Source organism: Falco cherrug, chromosome 19 (genome assembly GCF_023634085.1).
Source record: "Falco cherrug isolate bFalChe1 chromosome 19, bFalChe1.pri, whole genome shotgun sequence".
Lineage (NCBI taxonomy): Eukaryota > Metazoa > Chordata > Aves > Falconiformes > Falconidae > Falco > Falco cherrug.
In genome coordinates, this window is record NC_073715.1 from 1 (window position 1) to 24,123 (window position 24,123).

General features: G+C 69.9%; 5 protein-coding genes across 10 annotated transcripts; 1 reads left to right on the forward strand and 4 right to left on the reverse strand.

Annotated features, from left to right (window-relative positions):
• Positions 1–190: 190 nt before the first annotated feature.
• CELF3 (CUGBP Elav-like family member 3) lies at positions 191–8,026 on the reverse strand. The gene is given in 13 exon segments (XM_055697151.1): positions 191–362; positions 749–783; positions 785–848; positions 1,304–1,369; positions 1,436–1,532; positions 1,534–1,586; positions 2,153–2,291; positions 2,807–2,950; positions 3,333–3,412; positions 3,795–3,923; positions 4,338–4,386; positions 5,909–5,991; positions 7,284–8,026. Coding segments are annotated over 13 exon segments (1,233 nt in total). The 5' UTR covers positions 7,429–8,026; the 3' UTR covers positions 191–213.
• LOC129734316 (transcription initiation factor TFIID subunit 4-like) lies at positions 7,234–10,155 on the forward strand. The gene is made up of 3 exons (XM_055697199.1): positions 7,234–8,415; positions 9,707–9,783; positions 9,933–10,155. Exons 1-3 carry the CDS (start codon positions 7,234–7,236, stop codon positions 10,153–10,155), a joined length of 1,482 nt encoding a protein of 493 aa, XP_055553174.1.
• On the reverse strand, positions 9,846–13,914 carry MRPL9 (mitochondrial ribosomal protein L9). Its single transcript, XM_055697152.1, has 7 exons — positions 13,759–13,914; positions 13,039–13,198; positions 12,577–12,701; positions 12,133–12,183; positions 11,764–11,865; positions 11,282–11,365; positions 9,846–10,547 (listed from the first exon to the last, which is right to left on the reverse strand). The coding sequence occupies exons 1-7, from the start codon at positions 13,837–13,839 to the stop codon at positions 10,416–10,418; spliced, it is 735 nt and encodes a 244-aa protein (XP_055553127.1). The 5' UTR covers positions 13,840–13,914; the 3' UTR covers positions 9,846–10,415.
• Positions 13,915–14,298: 384 nt separating this feature from the next.
• TDRKH (tudor and KH domain containing) lies at positions 14,299–18,564 on the reverse strand. The gene is made up of 13 exons (XM_055697265.1): positions 18,460–18,564; positions 18,040–18,175; positions 17,641–17,747; positions 17,339–17,528; positions 16,995–17,134; positions 16,638–16,923; positions 16,117–16,283; positions 15,848–16,020; positions 15,538–15,602; positions 15,301–15,452; positions 15,059–15,178; positions 14,841–14,937; positions 14,299–14,609 (listed from the first exon to the last, which is right to left on the reverse strand). The coding sequence occupies exons 2-13, from the start codon at positions 18,161–18,163 to the stop codon at positions 14,554–14,556; spliced, it is 1,677 nt and encodes a 558-aa protein (XP_055553240.1). The 5' UTR covers positions 18,164–18,175; positions 18,460–18,564; the 3' UTR covers positions 14,299–14,553.
• A 355-nt stretch (positions 18,565–18,919) lies between these two features.
• On the reverse strand, positions 18,920–23,831 carry RORC (RAR related orphan receptor C). Of its 6 annotated transcripts, none has more exons than XM_055697277.1 (10): positions 23,263–23,826; positions 22,820–22,944; positions 22,167–22,535; positions 21,805–21,926; positions 21,554–21,686; positions 20,948–21,118; positions 20,765–20,875; positions 20,072–20,181; positions 19,326–19,928; positions 18,920–19,271 (listed from the first exon to the last, which is right to left on the reverse strand). In XM_055697277.1, exons 2-9 carry the CDS (start codon positions 22,830–22,832, stop codon positions 19,770–19,772), a joined length of 1,188 nt encoding a protein of 395 aa, XP_055553252.1. In that variant the 5' UTR covers positions 22,833–22,944; positions 23,263–23,826; the 3' UTR covers positions 18,920–19,271; positions 19,326–19,769. The 6 variants fall into 6 exon arrangements, with proteins under 6 accessions (XP_055553252.1, XP_055553253.1, XP_055553254.1 ...); XM_055697278.1 differs by having other exon boundaries at positions 20,948–21,055; positions 23,263–23,822; XM_055697279.1 differs by having other exon boundaries at positions 20,948–21,055; positions 22,820–22,961; positions 23,263–23,346.
• Positions 23,832–24,123: the final 292 nt, after the last annotated feature.

Consider the following 24,123-nt stretch of genomic DNA (forward strand, 5'->3'; position numbering starts at 1 on the left):
AACAGCCCTGGGGGGCTCTGCTATGGGGCAAGGTGGCCCTGCAGCACCTGGCTGTGGTGGCCCTGGCCCCCCCTGTCCTCACGCCTTGGCCGTGGTGGCCTTAGCTATGGTGGCCCTGGCCACTGTGTCCTCATGCTATGGTGGCCCTGGCCACTGTGTCCCCACACCCTGGCCATGGTGCCCTTGGCCATGGTGTCCCCGTGCCCGGTGGCCCTACCGAGAGCACTTGCTCTGGTTGGTGGCGCGGTCCACGAAGACCTTGGCGGAGATGACGTTGCCGAAGGGCAGGAACATCTGCAGGATCTCGGTGTCGGCGAACTCCTGGGGCAGGTGGTAGATGAAGATGTTACAGCCCTCGGGGCCTGCGGAGGGAGCAGCGTCACAGCGGGCACGGGGGGCACCGGCCCCGCGCCCCCACACCTGGCCCCATGCGTGTGGGCACCCTGACACCCAGCCCCACGCACCCATGGGACCCCTGCCCCCCCCCCCCCAGGGGCACCCCAAAACCCAGCACCCAACGTCCCCCATGGGCACCTTCAACCCAAAATCCCCCTTCCCAGTGGGGCACCCCCAAACCGCGGGGGAGCACCCCAACACCCCCTGATGCTCTGGGGCACCCCAGCCCCACAGCACGGCGCACCCCAAGCCCAGCACCCTGGCAGGGGGTGGTCCCAGGGGACGGGGGTCCCGGCCGTGCGCCCCCAAGCCCAGCACCCTGGGGGCGGGGGGGTCCCGGCCGTGCGCTCACCTTCACGCTGCTGCTGCTGCGGGGGGGGCGGGGGGGGCGAGCAGGGGCCCCGGGGGGGCGAAGGCCGGGCTCACCAGCCCGTAGGCTGCCGGGTAGGCGGCTGCAGGGTGACATGGGGTCAGCCTGGCACTGGGGGGTGGGGGGCACAATCACCCCCCCCCCCCCCCCCCCCAGCCCTTCCCAGTGTCATCCAAGGCCATGCAATGCCCACCCAGTACCATGGTCCCCAGTGCCCTCGCAGCACTCCATGGTGCCCCCCAGTACCTGCCCCAGCCTTCCAGTGCTCCCCCAGCCCGGAGTACCCCCCGATGCCATGCAATGGTCCCCTGCTGCTATCCCAGTGCCCCCCAGTGCTCATCAATGCCCCCCAAGCCCCCCCAGTACCATGTGCCCTGCACTGCCCATCCAGTGCCTCCCAGCACCCACCAGTGCCATGCGATGTCCCCCCAGTACCATGCAATGCCCACCCAGTCCCCCCCCCCCCTCAGTGCTTCTCAGTGCCCCCCAGTTGCCCACCCAGTGCCCACCAGCGCCCCCTGCTGCCCGGGGCCAGACCTGTGTAGTGCTGCATGCCGGCGTAGGCTTGCTGCAGGGGGTCCCCGGGGGCGGCGGGGCTCTGGGCTGGGGGCAGAGGGGGCCGTTAGAGGGGGCAGGGGGGGGCAGGGGCGCAGGGGGGGCGGCGGGCACCTGGGAAGGGGGGGACCCCACTGGCGTAGACGGCCTCGGGGGCGGGGGGTCCCGCGGGCTGTGCCGGCACCGGGCTGTAGCCATTGACACTCAGCGGGGGCCGCGATGGCAGGCACCGGCGTGGCAGCCATGGCCGGCGGTGTGCTGGTTCCTGCAGGGACACCCGCGTCACCCTCCTGGTGGCACCTCCTCACCCACAGTCCTCATGTGCCCCTGTCCCCCCCACCCCAGGTGGCCCCATCCCTCCGTGTCCCCCTCCCACGCGTCCCTGAACCAGGCGTCCCCAGCCTGCGATGCCACCGCCACGTCCCCATCCATGGTGCCACCCTCCCTGTGCCCCTGTCCCACCCCTCAGTGTCCCCATTCCCTGGTGTCCCCCATCCCCACCCCTGGTGCCACCATCGCTGGTGCCCCTCACCTCCCGCTGCCTCCCTGTCCTGTCCCTTGTCCCCCCATCTCCCCTCGCTGCCCCCATTTCCCCACATCTCCGCTCCCATCGCCCCCACCCAACACCCCCATCCCCAGTGCCACTCTCGTGTCCCCACTGCAGCTGCCCCATCTCCCAGCACCACCCTGCCACGTTTCCCACCCCTGGATGTCCCCCATATCTTGGGGTCCCCCATGTCCCATCCCCCATGTCCCCCATTCCCGGGTACCCCCACATCCCATGTCCTCATCCCTGGTGTCCCCATCCCCCCCGTGCCAGGTGCCACCTACCTGAGGAGGGGGGCAGGGGGGTGGCGATGAGCCCGTTGGGGTTGACCGTGCCCATGTGCTGCATCTGGACGGCCATGGTGGCCATGGGGCTGAGGTAGGCCGAGTGGGCGGCCACCAGGGCCGCCTGCTGCTGCATCAGCTGTGGGGACAGCGCCTGGCACCGGGCACCACGGTGTCCCCCCCCAGGGCCCTGACCCCCACCCACCGGGAAGAGAAGCTCCTGGCCCCAGTGCCCCCCTGGCGCCCAACGCCCACTGTCCCACCCTGGGAACGGGGTCTGTCCCCCCAGTGCCACCACCCTGGGCCATGGAGGTCCGTCACCTCCGCAGGAGCAGCCCCTCAAAACGCATTACCCCGGTGTCCCCATGCGGGACCATGAGGATCCATCATCTCCCACCATCTGTCACCCCGCGGTCCTATCCCGGACCACGGGGGTCCCTCATTGCCCCCTGCCCATCACCCGGCGCCCCTATCCTGGGTCACAGGCTCCATCACCTCCCAGCATCCGTCACCCATGTCCACATCCACCATCCGGCGGGCTCATCATCTCCCAGTGTCCATCACCACCCCGATGACCTCTCGCTGGACCACAGCGGGGGTCTAACACCCCCCATGACCCTCCTGCCCCCCCTGGGTGCCCCCTGCCCACCCTACCGCCTGCGTGTAGGCGCTGTAGGCCCCGAACTGGAGGGCGATGGGGCTGAACATGCCCAGCTGGCTGGCGACCTGCTGCATCCGCCGCAGGCCCCGCTCCTTCTCTGTGTCTGCAAACTTCACCACCAGGCTGGAGGACGCACCCTGTGAGGGGACACGGTACCACCACCGTCACCTGGCCAGTGGCCACCTGCTGGGACCCCCAGGGCCCGACGGGGTGGGGCGGTGGTGGGGACCATGAGGGGGACAACGGTGGGTGATAATGGGGATGATGGTGACGACGGTGACAATGGGGACGATGGTGGGGACAACGGTGGTGGGGATGGGGATGACGGTGGGGGGGGATGGGGATAGGGATGATGATGGGGATGGCGGTGAGAATGAAGATGAGGGTGATGGGCTGAAGGTGTTGGGGATGGTGATGGCGAGGTGACAGGTGAGGATGACAGGGATGGTGATGGGGACAATGGTGAGGCCGGAGGTGAGTATGATGGTAGGTGCGTGCGCCAGGCGGTGCTCATCTCACCGGCAGCGTGCGGCTCCCGTGGAGGGCGGTGATGGCGGCCTGGGCCTCCGCGTGGCTCTGGAACTTGACGAAGGCGCAGCCTGGGGGTGGCGGGTCAGGGCCGGCAAGGGGAGGGGGGCACCCGCCTCCCCCCACAAAGGGCATCCCTCACCCGGAGACCAGGGCACCCCCTCCCCCAGGCCTCCCCCTGCCCATGGCACCCCGGGACCCGGCCCTGGGCACCTGCAGACAGTGTCAAGGCCACGGCGTGGGGTGCCCTGAGTGCCCCCGTTCCCTGTGGACCCGCTTGGGCCACCCCCACCCCATCACCCCCCTGCTCCATGGCCCCCCTGGAACCCTCTCCAGCCCCCCACCACAGACCCTCTTAACCCCATCCCTCCCCCATGCCTGTGCATCCCCCCCAGTTCATACCCCTGCCCCACAGAGCCCTCGGGGACCCCCGAGGCCCCCCAGCCCCCCCACCTTTGCTTGTGCCGTCAGGCCCGCGCAGCACCGTGCACTCGTCGATGGTGCCGAAGGGCTCGAACATCTTGCGCACGTCCTCGTCCGCCTGCTGCTTGCTCAGCATCCCCACGAAGAGCTTGCGGTCCTCTGTGGGGACGGGGGGGGTGGCACGGGGACACCGGGGTGGGGACACCACCCCCACCCCCTACAAACACACAGACTGGGATGCGACCCCCCCCACCCACACACCGGGGACACCATGATGGGCTGAGACCCAGGGATGGGGATATGGGGACAGTGTGATGGGCCGGGACCCAATGGGGACACCCCGCCGGGCTGGGGACACCCCTGGAGAACATGGACATGGAGGGGGGGACAGGGATGGGGAGCCCCTGCCCTGGGGGCAGACCCCTGGGATGAGGACAGGGAGGGGGACCCCCAGGGGGTGGCCATGGCTGTGGAGCGGCCCTGGAGGTTGCAGGGGGAGGGGCATAGGGGTGGTTTGGGGACACAGGGAGTGGGAGGGGGCCAGGGTGGTGGGGGGTTTCGGGGGGCTGGTACCTCCTCGGCTCTCACTGTCCGCCGGCTTCACTTGGATGGGCCGGTTCATCTGGGGGAGGATGGGGGGGGGGATGGGGACACGGCCCCCCCCCCCCCCCCCCCCGGGAGGGACCCAGGTGTCCGGCCGGGCACCCCCCTCCATCGTAGGTGCACAGATCCGCCCCACCGCCACCCCAGCACCCCAAAGATGCTCCTGTCGTCATGGCAACCCCAGCCCTGCATCCTGTTACCCGGCAACGGGTGCTGCGGTGACCGCCATGGGGGGGGAAGGGGGGGGGGGGCTGAGGGGCCCTGGTGATGTGCTAACGAGCCCCCCGGTAATTGGGGGGGGTATGAAGCCACCCCCGCCCCCCAAGCCTCGTAACCCCCAGAGACTGGGGGGGGGGGGGGAGGGGGGGGGGGCGCGGGGGGAGGGCGCTGATGCCTGGTAACCATGGCAACGGCAGAATATGCTCCATGGCAACCGCCTACTCATCCCCAATTTACCCATCCCCGTTGCCCGGCAACGCTGCTGACATCATCAGCGCTCGCTATAAACAATGACGGGGATGGGGGGGGGAGATTGGGGGGGTGACAGGGAAGGGGGGGACCCCCAGACCTGCCGTGACCCTGCCCCTCCCCCTGTGCTGAGGGGGGTTGATGGGGGGACACGGGTGGTTGGGGGGGGCAATATGGGGGGATGTGGGGGGCGGTTTCAGCCCCAGCTGACCCCAGGCGGCCCCTTTCCCCTGCCGAAAGCGAAGGTGCCCCCCCGCCCCAGATGGTGTGGGAAATGCCCCCGCGGGGGGCACTAATCCCCCCTAATCCCCCATGGGGCCGGGATCAACCCCGGCCGGGGCGGGAGGGAGGGGGGGGGGCACAGAGCTGGGGGGGGCACCCGGCACCCAACACCCCAAACTGCCCTGGGGTCCCCAGCATCGCCCCCGCCCCGAGGCCTGGGGGGGTCCTGCCGCCCGCCCCGTGCTGCTGCAGCGGGGGCAGCTGTCGGGGCGGTGCCGCCCTAATCCCCCCCCCCCCCCCCCCCCCCCAGCAAATCCCCCCGGGATTTACAGCCCCCAAATCCCCAGATTATCCCGGCGAAGCCAAATCTCCCCAGGGCTGGCGGGACACGCGCAGCCCAGCTGGGGGGGCCACCGACCCCCCTTGCTCCCAGGGACCCCCAAACTGCCCCACACCTGGGACCCCCAGACCAGCCTCGCGCGGCCTCAACCAGCCAGGCTGGGGGAGGTGGGGGACCCGGGTGCTGCCCCCCTGCCCCCAGCAACAATGGGGGGGGTGGGGGGCACCTGGACCCCTGGATGTGCCCCCCCCCGTGGCTTTGTTAGCTCAGCTGCCCAGTGCCCGCTGCTTGCCCGGCGACACGTCGTTAGCGCCAGGCCCTCGTTAGCGCCTGCCCGCCATTGATAACTGCCCCCCCCCCAGCACATGATTGTGGGGTGTCCCCCCTCCCCCCCCCCATCACCCCCCAAAGGTGGGACCCTGGACACCCGGGTGCTGCCAAGGGTGGGCATGGGGCCACGGTGGGGTGGGGGTCCCCGCGGAGGGGTGGGGGTCCCCGCGCCCCCACTCACCCCCGGGAGGGTTTTCTGCTCGTGCAGGGCGCTCTGCGCCTTCAGGGCCGACTCGCGGGCGCAGTAGGTCAGGAAGGCGCATCCTGGGGGAGAGAGGGGATGGGGGCGGCGGGGGGCGTGGGACGCACAGCCCCACCGAGCACCTGTAGCCTACGTGGCACCCAGCCCCCCCCCATAGCACCTAGAGCACACGGACCCCCTGTTTCGGGGGGTGGCACCCCAGGACCCTCAGCTCTGCCCCCCAGGCCTGGGTAGGGGCTGGGTCCCCGAGGCCCCCAGGCACAGGGCAGGCCAGGGGGGAAGGGGGGGGGGGGGAGCGGGGGTTGTGCCCCCCTCCTGCCCCGAGGGTCCCAGGCACCCAGGCACAGCCCCCCCGAGACCCCCAGCTCCACTCCCCGTGGCCCATCACCGCGGCCTCGGGCCCGTGCTCGCCTGTCCCAGGCGGGGCCGGGGGGGGGGGGGGGGGCGGGGCTGGGGTCAGACACCGGGGGGGTCCCTGCCTCGGACAGACACCCCCCCCTCCCCGGGCGGCACAGCTACACCACCGCCACCCCCCCGGCTGTTACACCCCCAGCCGTCACCACCACAGCCCCCACCCGTCACCCAGCACCGCAAACACCCACCCACGCAACACCCCGCGCTGGCACAGCCGCCCCCGGCCACCCCCGCACCCCCCAGGCCACCCCCGCAGCCGGGCAGCACCCGCCGCGCACCCGCACACCCCCGGACACGACACCCCACCCCCGCCCCGCACAGCCGCCCCCCCGCCCCCGGTACCCCAACACCCGCCACAGGCTGTACCCGTGCAGAGGTAAACCGGGGCTGGGCCGGTACCGTACGTGGGGCTGTGCCCGGTACCGGGGCTGTGCCTCGAGCTGTGCCCGGTACCGTACGTGGGGCTGTGCCCGGTACCGGGGCTGTGCCTCGAGCTGTGCCCGGTACCGTACGTGGGGCTGTGCCCGGTACCGTGCCCAGTACCGTACGTGGGGCTGTGCCCGGGGCTGTGCCCGGTACCGTACGTGGGGCTGTGCCCGGTACCGTGCCCAGTACCGTACGTGGGGCTGTGCCCGGGGCTGTGCCCGGTACCGTACGTGGGGCTGTGCCCGGGGCCTGCGGCTGTAGGTTGAGCTGTGGGTGGTGCTCAGGGCCTCCGACCGTACGTGGGGCTGCGCCCGGTACCGGGGGCTGTATGCGGGGCTGTGCCCGACGCCGAGGCCATTCCCGGTGCCGGGGGCTGTACGTGGGGCCGTTCCCGGTGGCGGGGGCTGTTCCCGGGGCCCGCGGCTGTACCCAGCTCCTGTTCCCTGGGGCTGTGCCGGTGCCCGATGCCCGGTCCCGGTCCCCGACGCCCTGCGCGCGGTGCCCGGTGCCGTACCTTTGTGCATGCCGGTGTACTTGTCCTTGATGACGGTGAGCTCGTAGATCTTGCCGAACTGCTCGAAGATGGGCTTCAGGTCCTTCTCCTCCAGGTGCCGCGGGATCTGCCCCACGAAGAGTTTGATGGCGTCGGGCTCCTTCATGGGGCCGCCGGGGGGGGGCTGGGCCCCGGGGCCGCTCCCGGTGCTCGCTGCGGCTCCCGGTATCGCCGCTGCGGTGGCCGGGGCCGCTCCCGCCGCCTGGGCTCGGCTGCCCGCGCGGCTCCCGGTGCCCGGTGCCCGGCCCGGCCGCGGCGCACACAAAGGACGAGGCGGCCCCGGGGCTCGGCTCGGCTCCGGGGACGGGGCGCGGCGGGGCGGGGGCAGCTCTGCCCGGGGGGCGGCGCTCCCGGTAGGTCCCGGCGGGTTCCCGATGGGGCCTCCCGTGCGGCGGCCCCCGAATCCCGGCGGCTGCCGTCAGCGCCCGCCCCGCCGGTACCGCCCGCTCGCCGCCCCGGAGCCCCCGGGGAGGGGTCCGGCCCCGGTACGGGGCGGCGGGGGATGGGGTGGGGTGGGCTCAGCGCCCGGCCCGGCCCATGGCGGCCGCGCTCCCCGAGAGCCCCAGCACCGCCACCGGCTCCGGTCGGGCCCGACCCCGCTCGCCGCTTTTCTTCCGCCGCCGGGGCCGCCCCGCCCCGCCCGGCGCTGATGTCAGAGCGCACCGGGCACCGGCACCGGCTACCGGCGGGAGCAGCGGCACCGGGACCGGCACCGCGCACCGGCCGTGCCCGGGGCTCCGCCGCGGGGCTGGGCTGGGCGGGGGGGGGGGGGTCTCACGGGGAGCGCGCGCACGCGTGCCCGTGCCCACCGGCGGGGGTGCGCGCACGCGGGGGGCGGTGGGGGTGGGGCCGGCCCCGCGCGCCCGGCGCTGTCCCCGGTGCTGAGCGCGAGGAACCGCGCGGCGGGGCCGCCCAACGGGCACGGCGCGCGCCGGGGGGACCCCCACACACCCCCCCCCACCCCCACCCCCCCGGCACGGGCACCGCCGCCCCTCCGCCCGCCCCCCCCCCATCCCCGCCGTTGTCATGGCGACGGCCCGCGACGGGCGCAGCCAAGATGGCGTCGCCGCAACCGCCACGGCGGCCCGCGCAGGTGCCGGGGGGGGGGGGGGGGGGGGCGGGGGGGTAGCACCACACGGGCTGGGCCCACGCACCCAGCAGAGCCCTCCACACGGGGTGGGGGCGGGGCGGTGACCCCCCCCGGGGAGTGTCCGGGTGACACCCCACAGGCTGCGGGCTGGACACGGGGGGGGCTCCGGGTGACACCCCACAGGCTGGGGGGGGGGCACAGGGGGGCTCCGGGTGACACCCCACAGGCTGGGGGGGGCACAGGGGGGCTCCGGGTGACACCCCACAGGCTGGGGGGGACGCACAGGGGGGCTCCGGGTGACACCCCACAGGCTGGGGGGGGACACACAGGGGGGCTCCGGGTGACACCCCACAGGCTGGGGGGGACGCACAGGGGGGCTCCGGGTGACACCCCACAGGCTGGGGGGGGGGCACAGGGGGGCTCCGGGTGACACCCCACAGGCTGGGGGGGGACACACAGGGGGGCTCCGGGTGACACCCCACAGGCTGGGGGGGGACACACAGGGGGGCTCCGGGTGACACCCCACAGGCTGGGGGGACACACAGGGGGGCTCCGGGTGACACCCCACAGGCTGGGGGGACACACACAGGGGGGCTCCGGGTGACACCCCACAGGCTGGGGGGACACACAGGGGGGCTCCGGGTGACACCCCACAGGCTGGGGGGGGACACACAGGGGGGCTCCGGGTGACACCCCACAGGCTGGGGGGACACACACAGGGGGGCTCCGGGTGACACCCCACAGGCTGGGGGGACACACACAGGGGGGCTCCGGGTGACACCCCACAGGCTGGGGGGGGGGGCACAGGGGGGCTCCGGGTGACACCCCACAGGCTGGGGGGACACACAGGGGGGCTCCGGGTGACACCCCACAGGCTGGGGGGGGACACACAGGGGGGCTCCGGGTGACACCCCACAGGCTGGGGGGGGGGGCACAGGGGGGCTCCGGGTGACACCCCACAGGCTGGGGGGGGGGCACAGGGGGGCTCCGGGTGACACCCCACAGGCTGGGGGGGACGCACAGGGGGGCTCCGGGTGACACCCCACAGGCTGGGGGGGGGACACACAGGGGGGCTCCGGGTGACACCCCACAGGCTGGGGGGGACGCACAGGGGGGCTCCGGGTGACACCCCACAGGCTGGGGGGGACGCACAGGGGGGCTCCGGGTGACACCCCACAGGCTGGGGGGGACGCACAGGGGGGCTGCGGGTGACACCCCACAGGCTGGGGGGACACGGGGGGGGGGGGGGGGGCTCCAGGGCCACCCCACAGGTGACACTCCCCCCCCCCCTCAGGCCACACTCCGGCTGAGCAGTGAGAGGTACCTGCGGGCCCAGCCCACCCTCCGGCCGCTGCTGGGGGGCTTCCTCAGGTGAGACCCCCCCCCCGGCACAGCACCACACCACCTCCGTGAGCAGGAAACAAAAACACCCATTTTCCATTGCGGGGAGCCACACCAAAACAGCCTCTATTCCTCCCAAACCCTGTGTGCCCCCCCCCCCCCCCCATCCCCCCTTCCAGGGAGCTGCTGCGCCAGCGGCCGGACGATGTCCTGGAGTTCGCCACCGGTGAGTGGGGGACACTGAGGGGGCCCCACGGCACGGGGGGGGGAACCCACTCACCCCTCTGTGCGCCCCCCACAGCGTACTTCAGCCAGCCGGGGCTGCCGGGCCGGATCCAGGAGGAGCTGAGAGGTGGGCAGCGGGGGTGGGGCACGGGGTCTCACCCTGACAACAGGCAATAAGACCCCCCCCCCCACCCGCTGCTGCCCCCTCCCCGCCGGTGCTCGTGGGGGACAGCAGCAGGTGGCAGGGGGCCGGGGGGGCTGCGCCGGAGCATCCCACATCCCAGCCGGCCCCCCCAAGCTCCAAACCACGCCGAGCCCTCTATTCGGTGACAGACCGGGCTCCCCCCACCAAGCTGCACCCCGCTGTCCCCCCGGCACCCACTGGAACCAAAGCGGGGTGCTGGGGGGGTGCCGGGGGGTGGCAGCGGCCCCCCCACTCAGAGGAACTCCTCCTTCCGTGCTGCCAGCTGGGCCTGCTGCTGCGCCAGCCAGTGCTTGTAGCGCTTGGTCTTGGGCCGCAGGAACTTCACCACCGACATCGGCACCCGGACGGTCTCCAACCCATTCACCTGTGGCACAGCACCGGGGGGGTCACAGCTGGGGAACGCCCCCCACGTCCCCCTCTGCACCGCCCTGGCACCCCCCACCCCCCCCCCCCCCCAAGGAGCGGCTGCTGTGCTCCAGCTTGTGGCCGCTCCCGCACGTCTCCCCGCACGCTGTGCCCAACCAGAGCTTCATCCCCAAATCCCGGGGGGACCCCAGCTTGGGAGGCAGGAGGGAAGCCAGAGGGAAGGGGGGGCCCTTGCCCCTTCCCTTCCCCGCCTGCTGCAGGAGTTCAGCGCAGCAGGGGAAGCGGGAGCCTCCGCCAAGGCACCCGGCAGCGGTGACACGGATTCGGAGCTGCGGCAGGCGGCTTCGGAGCCAGCTCTGCTCCCTGGAGGGCCGGGAAGGACAAAAGATGAATGGCGACGGGCGAGGAGATGCTCTCATCTATCTAGGTCGTGGGGATGGGGGGGGGGGGTTTGCTGTTTTTTTCTGGTTTTCTGTTGGGGTTTTTTTGTGTGTGGTTTTTTTTTTTTTTTAAATAAAGTCTTTCTGCTCCTCACACCCTGCGCCAGAGAATGGGCACCACCAGTTTGGCTCCGTGTTTCTCTGTCACGGGCACGTGGGCATAGACCGCCGGCGCTGGCTGCCCGTGGGAGGAGGGGATGGGTTGTGTGGGGTGCCGAGAAGGGGAATGGGAGGCACGGGGGGGCACAGAGCTGGGAACACAGAGTTGGGGACCGAAGGGCCACTCGCTCACCGTCACATCGCACCAGTACTCGCCCCACCTGGTGATGGGCTCCTCCGGCAGCTTCAGCGCGTAGGGAGGCACGAAAACCCGCAGCTGAGAAACAAAACAAGGCCCCGGGAGTGAAGGCCGGGGAGCAAGGGCAGCTCGCAGCGAGCTCCCCGGCTCCTGCCAGCGCTGGCCTGGCGTGTGCTGTGGGAGCCACCACAGCCTCATCCCCCGATTTATCATCTTCCTTTCTTAATCCCTTTAAGGTTTTAAACCCTGCGCTGAGCCGCTTGCGGCACGTGCCCCCGCGCCTCAAACCAGCCACGATGCGCCGCTGGCTCTGCAAACCCCAGCAAAATCCCTTCGGGGACATCCCCCACCCCCAGATTTGGGCCCCCACAACCAACTCCTGCAGCTCCGCTCGCACATGGCAGCTCCCAGCACCGCCAAAGAGCTCCCAGCCGGTGCGGAGCCAGTTCCAGGCAACGCTGACAAGAACCACTCACGTTTTTGAGGAAGTGGCGAGCCACGATTTCGTTGCTCAGCTCCCACTTGACGTTGTTTTTCATGCCCACCTCGAGGCGGCAGCTCTTGAGGAACTTGATGGTCTGTGAAGGTGGGGAGGAAGGTGTCGGGGAGCAGAGGGGAGAGCACCACGCTCTCAACGCTCCGGCTGGGAAGTCAGTGAGGTCCCGAGGGGCACGGGCAGGTGAGCAGTGGGGTGCCGGGGGTGCAGGGCTGCCCGCATGGGTAGGCAGCTGCCTGCTCGAGCCGCAGTGGGAGGGAGACGGATCCCACCTCTGGCTTTGCACTTGCCAGGACTCACAGATTTCCCTGGAACAACTTCACAGACTCCCTGGAGCCCCTCCGCTCACCTTCTCACCGCTCTGGGTTTGGAGCATCTCCAGTTTCCCTTCCTGGTGCAACTGCAAGGAAAAGAGGATTGAGGAGAACAAATGAAAGGAAAGCTCGGCAACGCTGCGTGCTGGGCAGCCCTGCTGGCATGCTGCCGGGGCAAAGGCGGCTCCACGGAATCCCAGAGGGCTCGCCCATTGTCACAACCCCTGTGGCGTCTGTGAAGAAATTTATTAATGAGCAGGGCGCATCACAGCACTGCGTTTCTAAGGCGATCAGCAGATCTCACCCCACAAAACCACAAACGCGTGGGTAGAGGGAGGCACGGACGATCCCAGAGAGCAACCAACCCTCTTAAACCAAAATCCCCACTCCTTCTTTAAGTTCTCCTTGTTTCAAAGCACAGATGGATGGGCTAAAAGTGCCCCAGCCAAGCTGGGAGCAGCCCCTTCACGCTGACTCACATTCTTCTCCTCCTCAAACATCTTCCTGTTCTCCGGCGACGCATAGACGGCCAGCCCTTGGGGCAGCAGCTTGTTACGACCCAGGAATTTCTTCACACTGACCACGTCTCCCCGCTTCCCCAAACCTGCAAGGAGAGGAGCGAGAGGTGACATTAGTGAGGCGCATGCTGGACAAGTGCCAGCCCCACAGCAGCTTTGAGGCTCCATCTGAAGAAAGTTTAAGAAAAAAAGAGCCAAAACACCACAGTGTTATGGATTCCAGGGCCCTGCAGCCCTAAATCACCCCACAGCCCAAGGGGTGAATCCCTGCTGCTACCATATCGTTGGAAACAGGGCCTAAGGGCGAGAACCCTGCCGCTCCTCTGCGCAGACAGGGCAAAACTGGACAGAAACCAAATAAACTCTTGTGACTGGCACGCGGCTCTGCTGCAGGAAGGCAGACACCCACGAAAAGGAACGTACCCTCCACGGCCTGGGTGAGGATCAGCTCCATCTCCTTCTTGGGCAGGTGCTTGGTGTCCTCCACCAGCCTGTAGATGCGGTGCCGCCGGGGGTGCAGGCGCGGCTGCTGCCCCTCTTTGCTGAGCGGGACCTGCCACCACCGCTCCACCACCACCGTCCCCTGGCCCGGGAGGCAGGGATGAGCCAGGGCCGAGCAGCTCCGGAGCTTCCCGGCCGTGAGCCCGACTCCACGCTGGGCAGGAGCGACCAAGGCGAGGGGAGACTTCCCCCCGCTACTGCAAACTTGGCGGCCACCCCAGCTGTCCCCACCCGGCACCAGAGCCACCCCTCCTGCAGGGACGAGGGGGCTGCCCCCTCCAAAACCTCCCCGGGTAACCCCCAGCCCCCCCGCCGCCCCCCCGTGTTTTATTAAGCGCTCCCTACACCCATGAATCCTACACCCCCCGCCACCCCCCGCTCCAGACACCCATCGCCCCTGTGCGGCCCCCCTGCTCCTCAGCCCCCCGCTCCCCGCACCGGCACCCCCGCACCCCCCAGACCCCTCGATACCCCCCCACTCCCCTCACCGACGCTCCCGTAACCCCCAGACACGCCCCACTCCCCTCACCGACGCTCCCGTACTCCCCCAGGGCCCCAAGCGCGTACCCAGGTACCCGGACAGCCCCGGCAGCCCCCCGCAGAAGCCCCCAAGGCCCCCGGTGCCCCCCCCCCGGCCCTCACCCGGCTGTGGCTGAGGCTCAGGGCCCGGCTCGCCGCCCACACCAGGCGGCCGCAGCCCCCCGCCGCCCCCCGGCCCAACATGGCCGCCCCCGCCGCTCTCCCGGCGGCGCCCGAGGACCCCGCGGCCGAGGACCCCGCGGGGCTGCCCACAGCGCGCCTGCGCCCTGCACCGGGCTGCCCGCGGCGCGCCGGGCCCCAGCGCGCACCGGAGGCTGCCCCGCGGCGCGCCCGCCCCAGCCCGCCCGGCAGGGAGCCCGGCAGCCCCCCCGGCGGGCAGCCCCCCCGGCGGGCGGCCCCGACCCCGCGCCCCGGGCTGTGTACCCAGCACGGGAGCGACCCCGAGCCGGTGACTCCCTCCCCCGCGCCGAGCTGGGGTTTTTCCCCGGTCCCAGCGCTCCCCCGACTGGTCCCAGTTCACTGGCCAGCCCCCACTGCTTCCCCGTGGGAGCACAGGGGTAACGCCCCCCGGGGCTGGGGGGGTCCCTGGGGAGCATGGCGGGGGGGCTCTCAGGAAACCAGGGCACGGAACCGACAGGGAGCTCCAAAACCTTCCATTTTATTGAACCGGGACACCAACGTGGTTCCTGCCCCTCGCCACGAAACTGGGCTGGGGCGAAAACAATCCAACTGCAACCAGAGGGAGCCAGCTACCGGGAGCGCGGCCAGCCGGGAACTCCCGGAGAGAAGAGATACAACCGGCAGCAGCAGCCGTGCCATGCGTCCACGAGCAGAGACCCCTGTCTTCCCACTCTGCCCTCCCATGGGTCTCTGCCCGGACAATCGTGCTCACCGGTGTCACCGGGAGCTCCTCTCCATCACGCCGCTATTCTCGCCGCTGCCGGAGGCACCGTCTGCATGGAGCAGGGGGTCAGTGCCCGGTTTGGGGGACACCATCCCACCCCGGGGAGCCTCACAGCCTCCGGGCAGCGGTGCAGTGCCAGAGGGAACTGACAGCTCCACGCCACGGGGGCCAAAAGGGGTGCGAGACCCCCCAGAGGCCCCGGACCAGGTGTTACCAGCGTAACCAGGTGCATTCCCACCCGGCACCTCCTCTGGCACAAGGGGTCCGTGCCCAGGCTTACTGGAAAGGCTGACGCAGGACAGGGTCAGGGGCGTCTCGCCGGGACTTTTCCGGGACTCCGACAGGAGGCTTTCGAGGGAGATGCAGGTGACGCTGTCCTGTACCGGGAAGAGCTGGATTAACCGTCCCCAGCGCACCATTCGGGGATCCAGGGCTGGCTCCCTCCAGGGAAGCTGGGTGGGAGAACAAGCCATGCTCTCCGGTCCCGTGTCTGCTCACCGGCGTCTCGGCCGCAGCCTCCTGTGCTGGCTGTGAGGGGATGTCCTCCGCCACCTCTTCCTCCTGGGGACAGGGGACGGCATAGCCCAGCCGCACCAGCTCTGCTCCCACATCCAGGTTCTGCATGGAAACGAGATGGGGCCGGAGAAGCCGGCAGCTCAGGAGAGCCGGACAGGTGGGGAAGCGCCAAGGAGGGGGCCGGGGCACCTCTGAAGGAGGCAGGGAAAGCGACAGGAGCTCACCTCTCCATGGTGGACAGCGTAGAGCCTGACATTCGGCCAGGTGCCCAGCCCAGACTGGACGTAACTGGAAAGCTTTGCCACCACAGGTTTCCACGTGGCACAGTGGGTGAGCCGGTCGAACTCATCCAGGGCTGCTTCTGCCCAGCCATCTCCTGCAGGAGACGGGCCACTGGGTGAGGTGGGTGCCAGCCGTGGGGAAGGGGCACAGCCAAATGCGGACCCCCTCCCCGGACTCACCAGCAGGCATGATCCCAGCCAGGCTGCACTCGATGGCCTGGAAGGGAAGGCTCAGGAAGTCGCTCCTGGCAGGGAGAGAAAACCACAATGATGTCACGCCGCCAGCCCGCCTCAGCCGCAATCCCGGCTCCTCGGGGCTTTCCGCAGCGCTTTACACCACAACCACTTCACAAAACACCAAAGGGCCTCACCGAATTCCTCTGGTGCCACAGCTGTGAGCCCTACCGCAGCCATGCTGCCAGCTTCCCCGGGAAACGTTAAACCACAGCCCCACTGTCCCCCCGAAACCACCAGCAATAGCCACGCTCACCGCAGGGCTCGCAGCGCCTCGCAGGGGGCCTCCCCGTTGTCCCCAAAATCCACATAGTAAAGGTCAAAGTTGCCGTTCTCCAGAGTGCCCAGGACGCGGGCCCGGTACCAGTCTCTGCCATCCATGTAGGGAGCAGCCACAATGTCCCCTGCTTGGACAGCCGGGAGCTCTGCCTGGGGAGGGGGGGACAGGGCAGGTGACATCCCTGGGATAACGGGAACCCACCGGGGGTGGGGGGAACACGAGGCTGGTGCCCCGTGGGGTCTCACCACACGGTCACTGCTCTGGTAGTACTGCCGCATCTCGGTGGTCAGCTTGTCCAGCTGCAGGCTGCGGTGGCCGATGATCTGGATCCAGAAGTGGTTGGGGTTTTCAGCGGCCGAGACATAAACTTCCAGGTATTCATCAGCGTGGAAGCTGAAGTCAGGGCTGGGAACTAGGGGAGAGGGGTGGTGAGAGCCAGGCAGGGCAGCCGCGGGGGCCCCCAGTCTCCCACAGAGATGGGGAGAATGCGAGACAAGTCGAGAGCAGAAACCAACCCGCAGAGACGCATCTCGGACCATTCACAGGGTAGACGACCCCCGTGAGAGCCCAGGAGGCAGCTAAGCTGGCCTCGGCTCCAGCCACAGAGCAGGGACAGAGGGACCAAGGCCAGGGGACACACCCGCAGGCAGCCCGGGGTGAGCCAGTACCATTCAGGTGGCTCCCGACGCTCTGCAGGCTGAGCAAATATGCTCCCCGGCGCAGTTTTCCGGTTGCACCCAGGGGACGACGCAAACGCTTCTCTTACTCTCAAATTTTGGCACTGCTGCGTCAGGCCCTGCCACCAGCTCCTGCAGCTCCTTGCTCTCATCCTTCAGCTTCTCTGCCTCCTCGAAGGGAGCCTGGCCCAGGAGGGAGGTTTCACCCCAGGACAAGCCCTCATCCTCTTCCGTGTGCTCTGGCACCCTGGGTGGGAGCGGCTCCTGCTCCCGCCGGATGCCCAGGGGCTGCTTGCGCTGGCACCGCATCACTGTCGACTGTGCCAGCTCCTTGTGGAAAGCATTGTCTTCCATCAGCTTCTCCATGATGAGTTTCTTGCGGGGAAAGAGAAGAGCATTGGGCTCGGGGGCCGAGCCATCCCCCAGTCCCTCTGCCTCCCGCTCACCTTGGCGGCTGCCACCTCCTTCCGCGTCCCCAAGAGTTGGATGACCCTGACTGGGGCCAGGCCGGTGTCGGCCTCACGTTCACAGAGCACCTTGGCACCCGACCTGTGGCAGATGCCCCGCACAGTCTCACCACCCCGGCCTGTGGGAGACAGAGCCCCGGGAAACTGAGGCAGAGCAGACTCAGAGCAGGAGCCAGCCTCCGTCCCAGAACCAGAGCAGCTTTCCTGCCCCGACACACTCGCACCATTGGGCCTTTGGACAGCAATTTGCCACTGCAGGCACTGACCGGGTAAATCTGTGACACCGCCCACCACCCCTGCCTCCCCAGGGTGGGCAGAGGTACCGATAATCCTGCCAACGGCTCTCTGGGGCACGCAGAGCTGCTCCGACACCGGGGTGCTCTCTGCCACGATCTGGTGGATGGCGGCTTTTGCCTGGCAGACTTGGCTGGGGGAGCCCGAGATCAGCAGCGCCGTCTCCTCATTCTCATCCTCTCCCTCCACATCGATGTAAGCCCCTGTCTCTTGGCTCAGCTGCGGGAACAGGGCAGGGGGACAGCCCCCAGCTGCCACTTACTGGGGCTCCCAGTAAACTCGGCCTTTCCCCGTCATCCCCACAAGCCAGGTGGCCTCTGGCATCGCTCACCTTTTTGATGGTGGCTCCCTTCCGGCCGATGATGGATTTCACAGCCGCCCGGGGGACTCGCATCTCGATTTCCAGTTCCTCGTCTCCCACGAAGACCAGCCGCTCCTCTGAGGGAAAGCAGCGGAGCGATGGCAGTGGCCCCCCACAGCCCCAGCCACCCGCGCAGGGCGAGCGAAACCCTCGGGGGGCTACATACAGCACAAGGGGAATTCAAAGTGGATAAAGCTACTCCAACAGCCTCTCCAGCCCCAGGGAAGGGGCCCACAGCAGCTCTGAAAATCCCAGGGGTGTTCCCGAGCGCCTGGGGAAGGCGAGGGGAGGGTGGGTGCGTGGGAGGCGGCTGAACACTCAAGCCCACGCGTGAGGGGGCGCGAAGGGCACGGGGGCTGCGGTACCCACCACGGCTCTCCCGGTACCGGCGGTACAGGATGTAGAGGACGGCGGCACCGGCCGGGACCCCCAGGACCACCGCAACCTTCTGCAGGGTCGTCAGGTGGCTCCAGTAGCCCCGCTCCGCCGCCATCTTCCCCGCGGCCTGAGGACGGAGAGGTTTCACCGGGAGCCTCCCCCCACCAGGCCCCTGCGTGAGGCGGGGGGGGGCCCAGGCCGCGGCCCCCCAGCCCCGAGGCACCCTCCGCCGCCTCAGCCCGGCTCCCAGCCGCCGCAGGAGGCTCGGCCAGCCGCCGAGCAGGCGCCCAGGCTCAGCCCCGGCCCCGCCGGAACAGGCCGCGGCTCCCGGCGCCCCGGGACAGAAGCCGCGGCGGCGGGTGGGCGCTGACCCCCGCGGTCGCACCGCCTCCCGGGGCGGCCTCAAGCTACCTGGGAAGCCCGGTCGCAGCGGCGCAGCCCCCGGGCCCCAGCGCCCGGCGGGTCCGGCTCTCGGTGTCGGTCTCGGTGCCGCCCCGGTTCCCCCCAGCCCCGCCGCCCCCCGCGCCCAGCGCCGCCGGCCCCGCCCCTCCCGCCGCCCTCCAATCGTAGCGCCGCCCCTCCCCGCCCCACCAATCACCACCCGCGGGCGGTGGCCAATCGCCGGGTTGCCTCCACGGGAGGGGGCGGGAGGAGAGGGGTGAGGGGGCGGGGCATAGCTCCGGCCTGGGAATAAAGAGACTAATCCGCGCCGCGCGGCGGCCGGCTGGAGCCAGTCAGCGAGCAGCGGAGGGGCTCGAGCCTGCCCCGAGCGGTGAGTGACGGGCGGGGGGGGCTCCGCCCCGCCGCACAATGCCCCGCGTGGGCCCGGAATCCCCGGGACACCCGGCACGGAGCCCACGGACGCGCCGTCCCCAGCAATGCCTTTATTCGCCTCGGTACAGCCGTCCCGCCGCTCGCCCCCGCCGCCCCACCGTCGCGCGGCGCACGCGTGGCTGCCTGGGCCGTGGGGGGGCCCGGGGATGGGGGCGGGGCCACGGGCTGGGGTGGGGGGCGCCCCCGCGTGACGGGGCACCCACGTGGGATGGCGTGTCACCGTGCAATGAAGGCCACTGGGTAACAGACCCTCCTGGGGGGACAGAGCCGGGGGACGGAGCATCACTGGATGACGGGGTGCCACCGGGTGATGGATCCTCCATGGGTGACAGACCATCACCAGGTGACAAGATCTGGCTGGGTGACAGAGTGTCACTGGGTGTTGGATCCTCCATGGGTGACAGACCATCACTGGGTGACAGACTGTCAGCAGGTAACAAAACCCCACTGGGTGACAGACCATCACCAGGTGACAAGATCTGGCTGGGTGACAGAGTGTCACTGGGTGTTGGATCCTCCATGGGTGACAGACCATCACTGGGTGACAGACTGTCAGCAGGTAACAAAACCCCACTGGGTGACAGACCATCACCAGGTGACAAAATCCCACCAGGTGACAAGAACGTCACCAGGTGATGGATCCTCCATGGGTGACAGACCGTCACTGGGTGATGGGGTGTCACCGGCTGATGGATCTTCCATGGGTGACGGAGCATCAGTGGGTGACAGACCATCACCAGGTGACTAGATCTTGCCAGGTGACAGACCATCACTGGGTGTTGGGGTGTCACCGGGTGATGGATCCCCACGGGTGCCAGGGCCCCTCGGGGTGCGGGTGCCGGCCCGGCCGCGGCAGCACCCCGGTGCGGGGGGTCCCAGGCAGGGGCTCAGCGGGCAGCACCGGGGGTCTCGGCTTCGCCAGCGAAGAGCTCGCGGTAGAGCGGCGGGAAGGCGACGTGCAGCGCGGCGGGGCACAGGCGGCGGAAGGCCTGGAGCTGCTCCACGTGCTGCGAGCACAGCGCCCGCAGGTGCCCGGCCGGCGGCAGCTGCCCGGGGACACAGGCCGTCACACGCCTGCTGGGCGATGCCACGTGCTGCACACGTGGGGGGCCGCGCGCGAGGCACCCACCCACCCTGTCCCTCGCTGTGCCCCCCACCCCCATCCCCCGCCGCGCCCCCCGTGCCGCACCCTGGCCAGCAGCCCCTCGCGGCGTGTGCGGCGCAGCAGCAGGCGGAAGGCGACGTCCAGGCGTCCCTGCAGCCGTGCCACCTTCGCCGGCTCCTGCAGCCACGGGCGGCCTCGGGACAGGGACAGGGGAGGGTGACGTGGGGACGGGGGAGATGGGGGGTGGCATGGGGATGGGTCTGGGTTGGGCTTGGGGACAGGGGTAGCACTGGCATGGGGACGGGGACTGTGTGGGGACAGGGATGGGGAAGCAACAGGACAGGGACGGAATATAATGAAGACAGGGATGGGATGGAGATGGGGACGGGGACAGGGATGGGATGGGATTGTCATGGGGACAGGGATGGCGGTGGACAAGGATGGGGACAGGAATGGGGACAGAGGCAGGACTGGGATGGGATGTGGACAGGGATGGGGGGGCATCGGCACGGGGACAGGGATGGGGATGGACAAGGATGGAGACAGACAGGACAGGGATGGGGTGGGATTGGCCTGGGGACAGGGTGGGAACCACACCGGGACAGGTCCAGGAACAGGGCCAGGGAGCAGGGCAGGAGAGGCTCAGGGTGGGGACACCACGGGGACAGGGTGGGGGACAGCAGAGGCCGGCTCAGGACACCCCAGCACCCATTTTAGGACGAAACACCAGGGGTTTGGGCAGACCCTCGCTAGGGCTGGGGGGGGCGGGGGGCTCACTGGCGTTGATGAGGACGAGGGCGCTGAAGAAGGCCACCTCGCTCTCCGAGACGTGCAGAGCGCAGAGGCTCTGGGCGAAATCGAAGATGGAGCCGATGAGCTCGTGGCAGCCTGGGGGGAGTCCTCGTCACCACGTGTCCCCCCCACACCCCCCGTGTGTCCCCCCCCCGTCCCCAGCCCTACCCAGGGATCGGAAGAGCTCGGTGCTGGCGTACTTGCCCTCGAAGAAGACAGTCCGGTTGTCGGAGTTGAAGGCTCGGCACATGCGCACCAGCACCACCTCCATGGCACCTGCCACCGCCCGGCAGCGGGACGGGGACGGTGGCACCGGGGACGCAGGGGCCCACGGTGCCACTGCTGCAGGTTGGGTCGGTGCCCCCGCAGCACCAGCCCTGGGGTTTGTCACCTCCCCGGTGGGGTTGGGGTGGCCCTTGGGGACTGTCATCTCCCAGGTGGGACCCGTGGGACTGTCACCTCCCTGATGGGACCAGAGCGTCCCATGGCCTGGGGACACCGGGGCGGGGGAGATGGGGCAGCAGGGACTGTGGGGCTGGGGACGTGGTGGCCCTGGGGCTGGGGACAAGGGGACACAGTGGACCCGGGGCTGGGAACAGGGGACAAGATGAGCCGAAGTCTGGGGACAGGGGGACATGGTGGCCCCAGGGCTGAGGACAAGGGGACATGGTGGCCCTGGGGAGGAGGACAAAGGAATGAGAGGAGCCCAGGGCAGAGGACAAGGGGGGCATGGTGGCCCTGCGGCTGGGGACAGGGGACGTGGTGGCCCCGTACCCGCTTTGAGGAGGACGATCTGGTCGTTCTGGCAGAGGTCCATGAAGCCACGCAGGCGTTTGGCGAACTCCACCACGTACTGGATGGCCTCGGTGATGCGCCCGGCACAGCACTGCCACATCTCCTCCATCGACTGTGGGACCGGCCGTCACCCCCGCCACCCCCAGAAGGTCCCCATGGCTCCGCATCGGAACCCCCAGCATCGTCCGGGTGCCCTGGGGACACCCCTGTCCTCTCCCCGGTGGCCTCACCTTCTTCTGGTAGGCGCAGACCTCCTCGCGGGAGAAGATGTCCCAGCGCCGGAGCTGCAGGTCCTCGGCACGGAGCTGGCACGTCTCCCGGTACGACTTGAGGACATTCTGGGTGAGGTGCTCTGCAGGGGACAGGGGCTTGGGGATGGGGCAGGCAGCCCCTCCCGCATCCCCCATGGGCAAGGTCCCACCGCCATCCAGCACCCATGGGTGGTGGAGCCCAGCCCTGCTATCCAGCACCCATGGGTGATGGAGCCCATTCCCACCACCATCCAGCACCCATGGGTGATGGAGCCAGGTCCCACCACTGAGCACCCATGGGTGACAGACCCAGACCCCACACATGGCACCCAGTGACTCACCGATCTCCAGGCCGGAGGATGTGGGTGACTCCAGGAGGCTGCTGACATCGGGGTGGGGGTAGAAGTCAGGGTCGTCCCTGTCCCCCTCCCCGTCCCTGTCCTTGTCCGGGCTCTGCTCGGCCCCCTCTGGCCGCCCCAGCTCTGCCTCCACCATGGGACCAGCCCGGCCATCCGTGGCACCGTGACGGGTGCCGGGGCACCCCGGGGTGCTGGCAGGGGTCAGCGGGTGGCCCCGGCGCCCCATCACCTCTGGGGGGCTGGCAGCCGCCCCCTCAGCCGCCCGCTCCTGCTGCCGCTGCTCCAGCTGCTGCTGAACCTCGGCGTGCAGCCGCTCCCGCTGCTTCTTGGACATGCGGCCGAACTTGACGGCTGCGGGGCGAGACGGCGGGACACACGTGCCACACACGTGCCACACGTGCTAGCACCAGTCCGGCTCCCCACCACCCACATAGCTGCGGCCATGGGGCTTTCTGCCCCCCGAGCCCACCGCGGCAGCCCCCCACAGTCCCTCCCGGGGACACGGTGGCCCCCCGAGACGCCCCCTGCTCCCTGTGTGTCCCCTGGCGTGGCAGCCACAGCCCCCACGGGTGGGAGCGGGGCTGTGCTGGGGTGCACCCTGTGTGGGGAGGGGCCTGCGGGCGGTGGGCACCCACCGTCGCGGGACATGCCGAGGCGCAGGCACTTCTGCAGGCGGCAGTGCTGGCAGCGGTTGCGGCTGGCCCGGTCGATGGGGCAGTTCTGCTGGCGGCTGCAAGCGTAGCTCAGGCTGCTCTGCTGGCTGCGCCGGAAAAATCCCTGCACTGGGGGTCACCGCCATGCCGGCGCTCCCTGGCACTCACCGGAACCCCCCAGCACCCCCCGGTGCTCCCTGGCACCCACCCGAACCCACCGGCACCCCTTGGTACCCACCGGCACCCACCCGTGCCCACGAGCATCCCTTGGTACCCACCAGCGCCCACCAGCACCCATCAGCACCCCCTGGCGCTCCCTGGCACCCACCAGTGCCCTCCCCAGCACCCACCAGTGCCCCCCTGGCGCTCCCCAGCACCCATCGGCACCCACTGGCACCCACTGGACCCCCTGTGCTGCCGCCCACCTTGCAGCCCTCGCAGGTGATGACGCCGTAGTGGATCCCCGAGGATTTGTCCCCACAGATCTTGCAGGGGATCACCTCGATGTGGGCTGTGGGGGGAGGGGCGGCTTGGGCACCCACCTGGGGTTCAGTGGGGGCTCACAGTCCCCCCGGGCCCATGTGGCACCCACAGGACCGGCCATGCTGCCTGCAGCCTGGTGTGGCACTCATGGGACCAGGTGTCCCCTATGGCCTCCTGCGTCCCCTCTGCCTTCACATGGCACATGCAGGCCCGTGCGCCCTGGTGGGCTCTGCTCACACGTCCCCCGTGGGAGACTGTCCCCTCGGTGGGCTCTGCTCACACGTCCCCCGTGGGACACTGTCCCCTCGGTGGGCTCTGCTCACACGTCCCCCGTGGGACACTGTCCCCTCGGTGGGCTCTGCTCACACGTCCCCCGTGGGAGACTGTCCCCTCGGTGGGCTCTGCTCACACGTCCCCCGTGGGAGACTGTCCCCTCGGTGGGCTCTGCTCACACGTCCCCCGTGGGACACTGTCCCCTCGGTGGGCTCTGCTCACACGTCCCCCGTGGGACACTGTCCCCTCGGTGGGCTCTGCTCACACGTCCCCCGTGGGAGACTGTCCCCTCGGTGGGCTCTGCTCACACGTCCCCCGTGGGAGACTGTCCCCTCGGTGGGCTCTGCTTACATGTCCCCCGTGGGACACTGTCCCCTCGGTGGGCTCTGCTCACACGTCCCCCGTGGGAGACTGTCCCCGATGGCCTCACGTGGCACCACACGGGCCCATGTGGCCGCTGTGGGCTGACGTGTCCCCTGTGAGGTCCCGTCCCCCACAAGCCCACACGTCACCCTGCGGGCTCCCGTGTC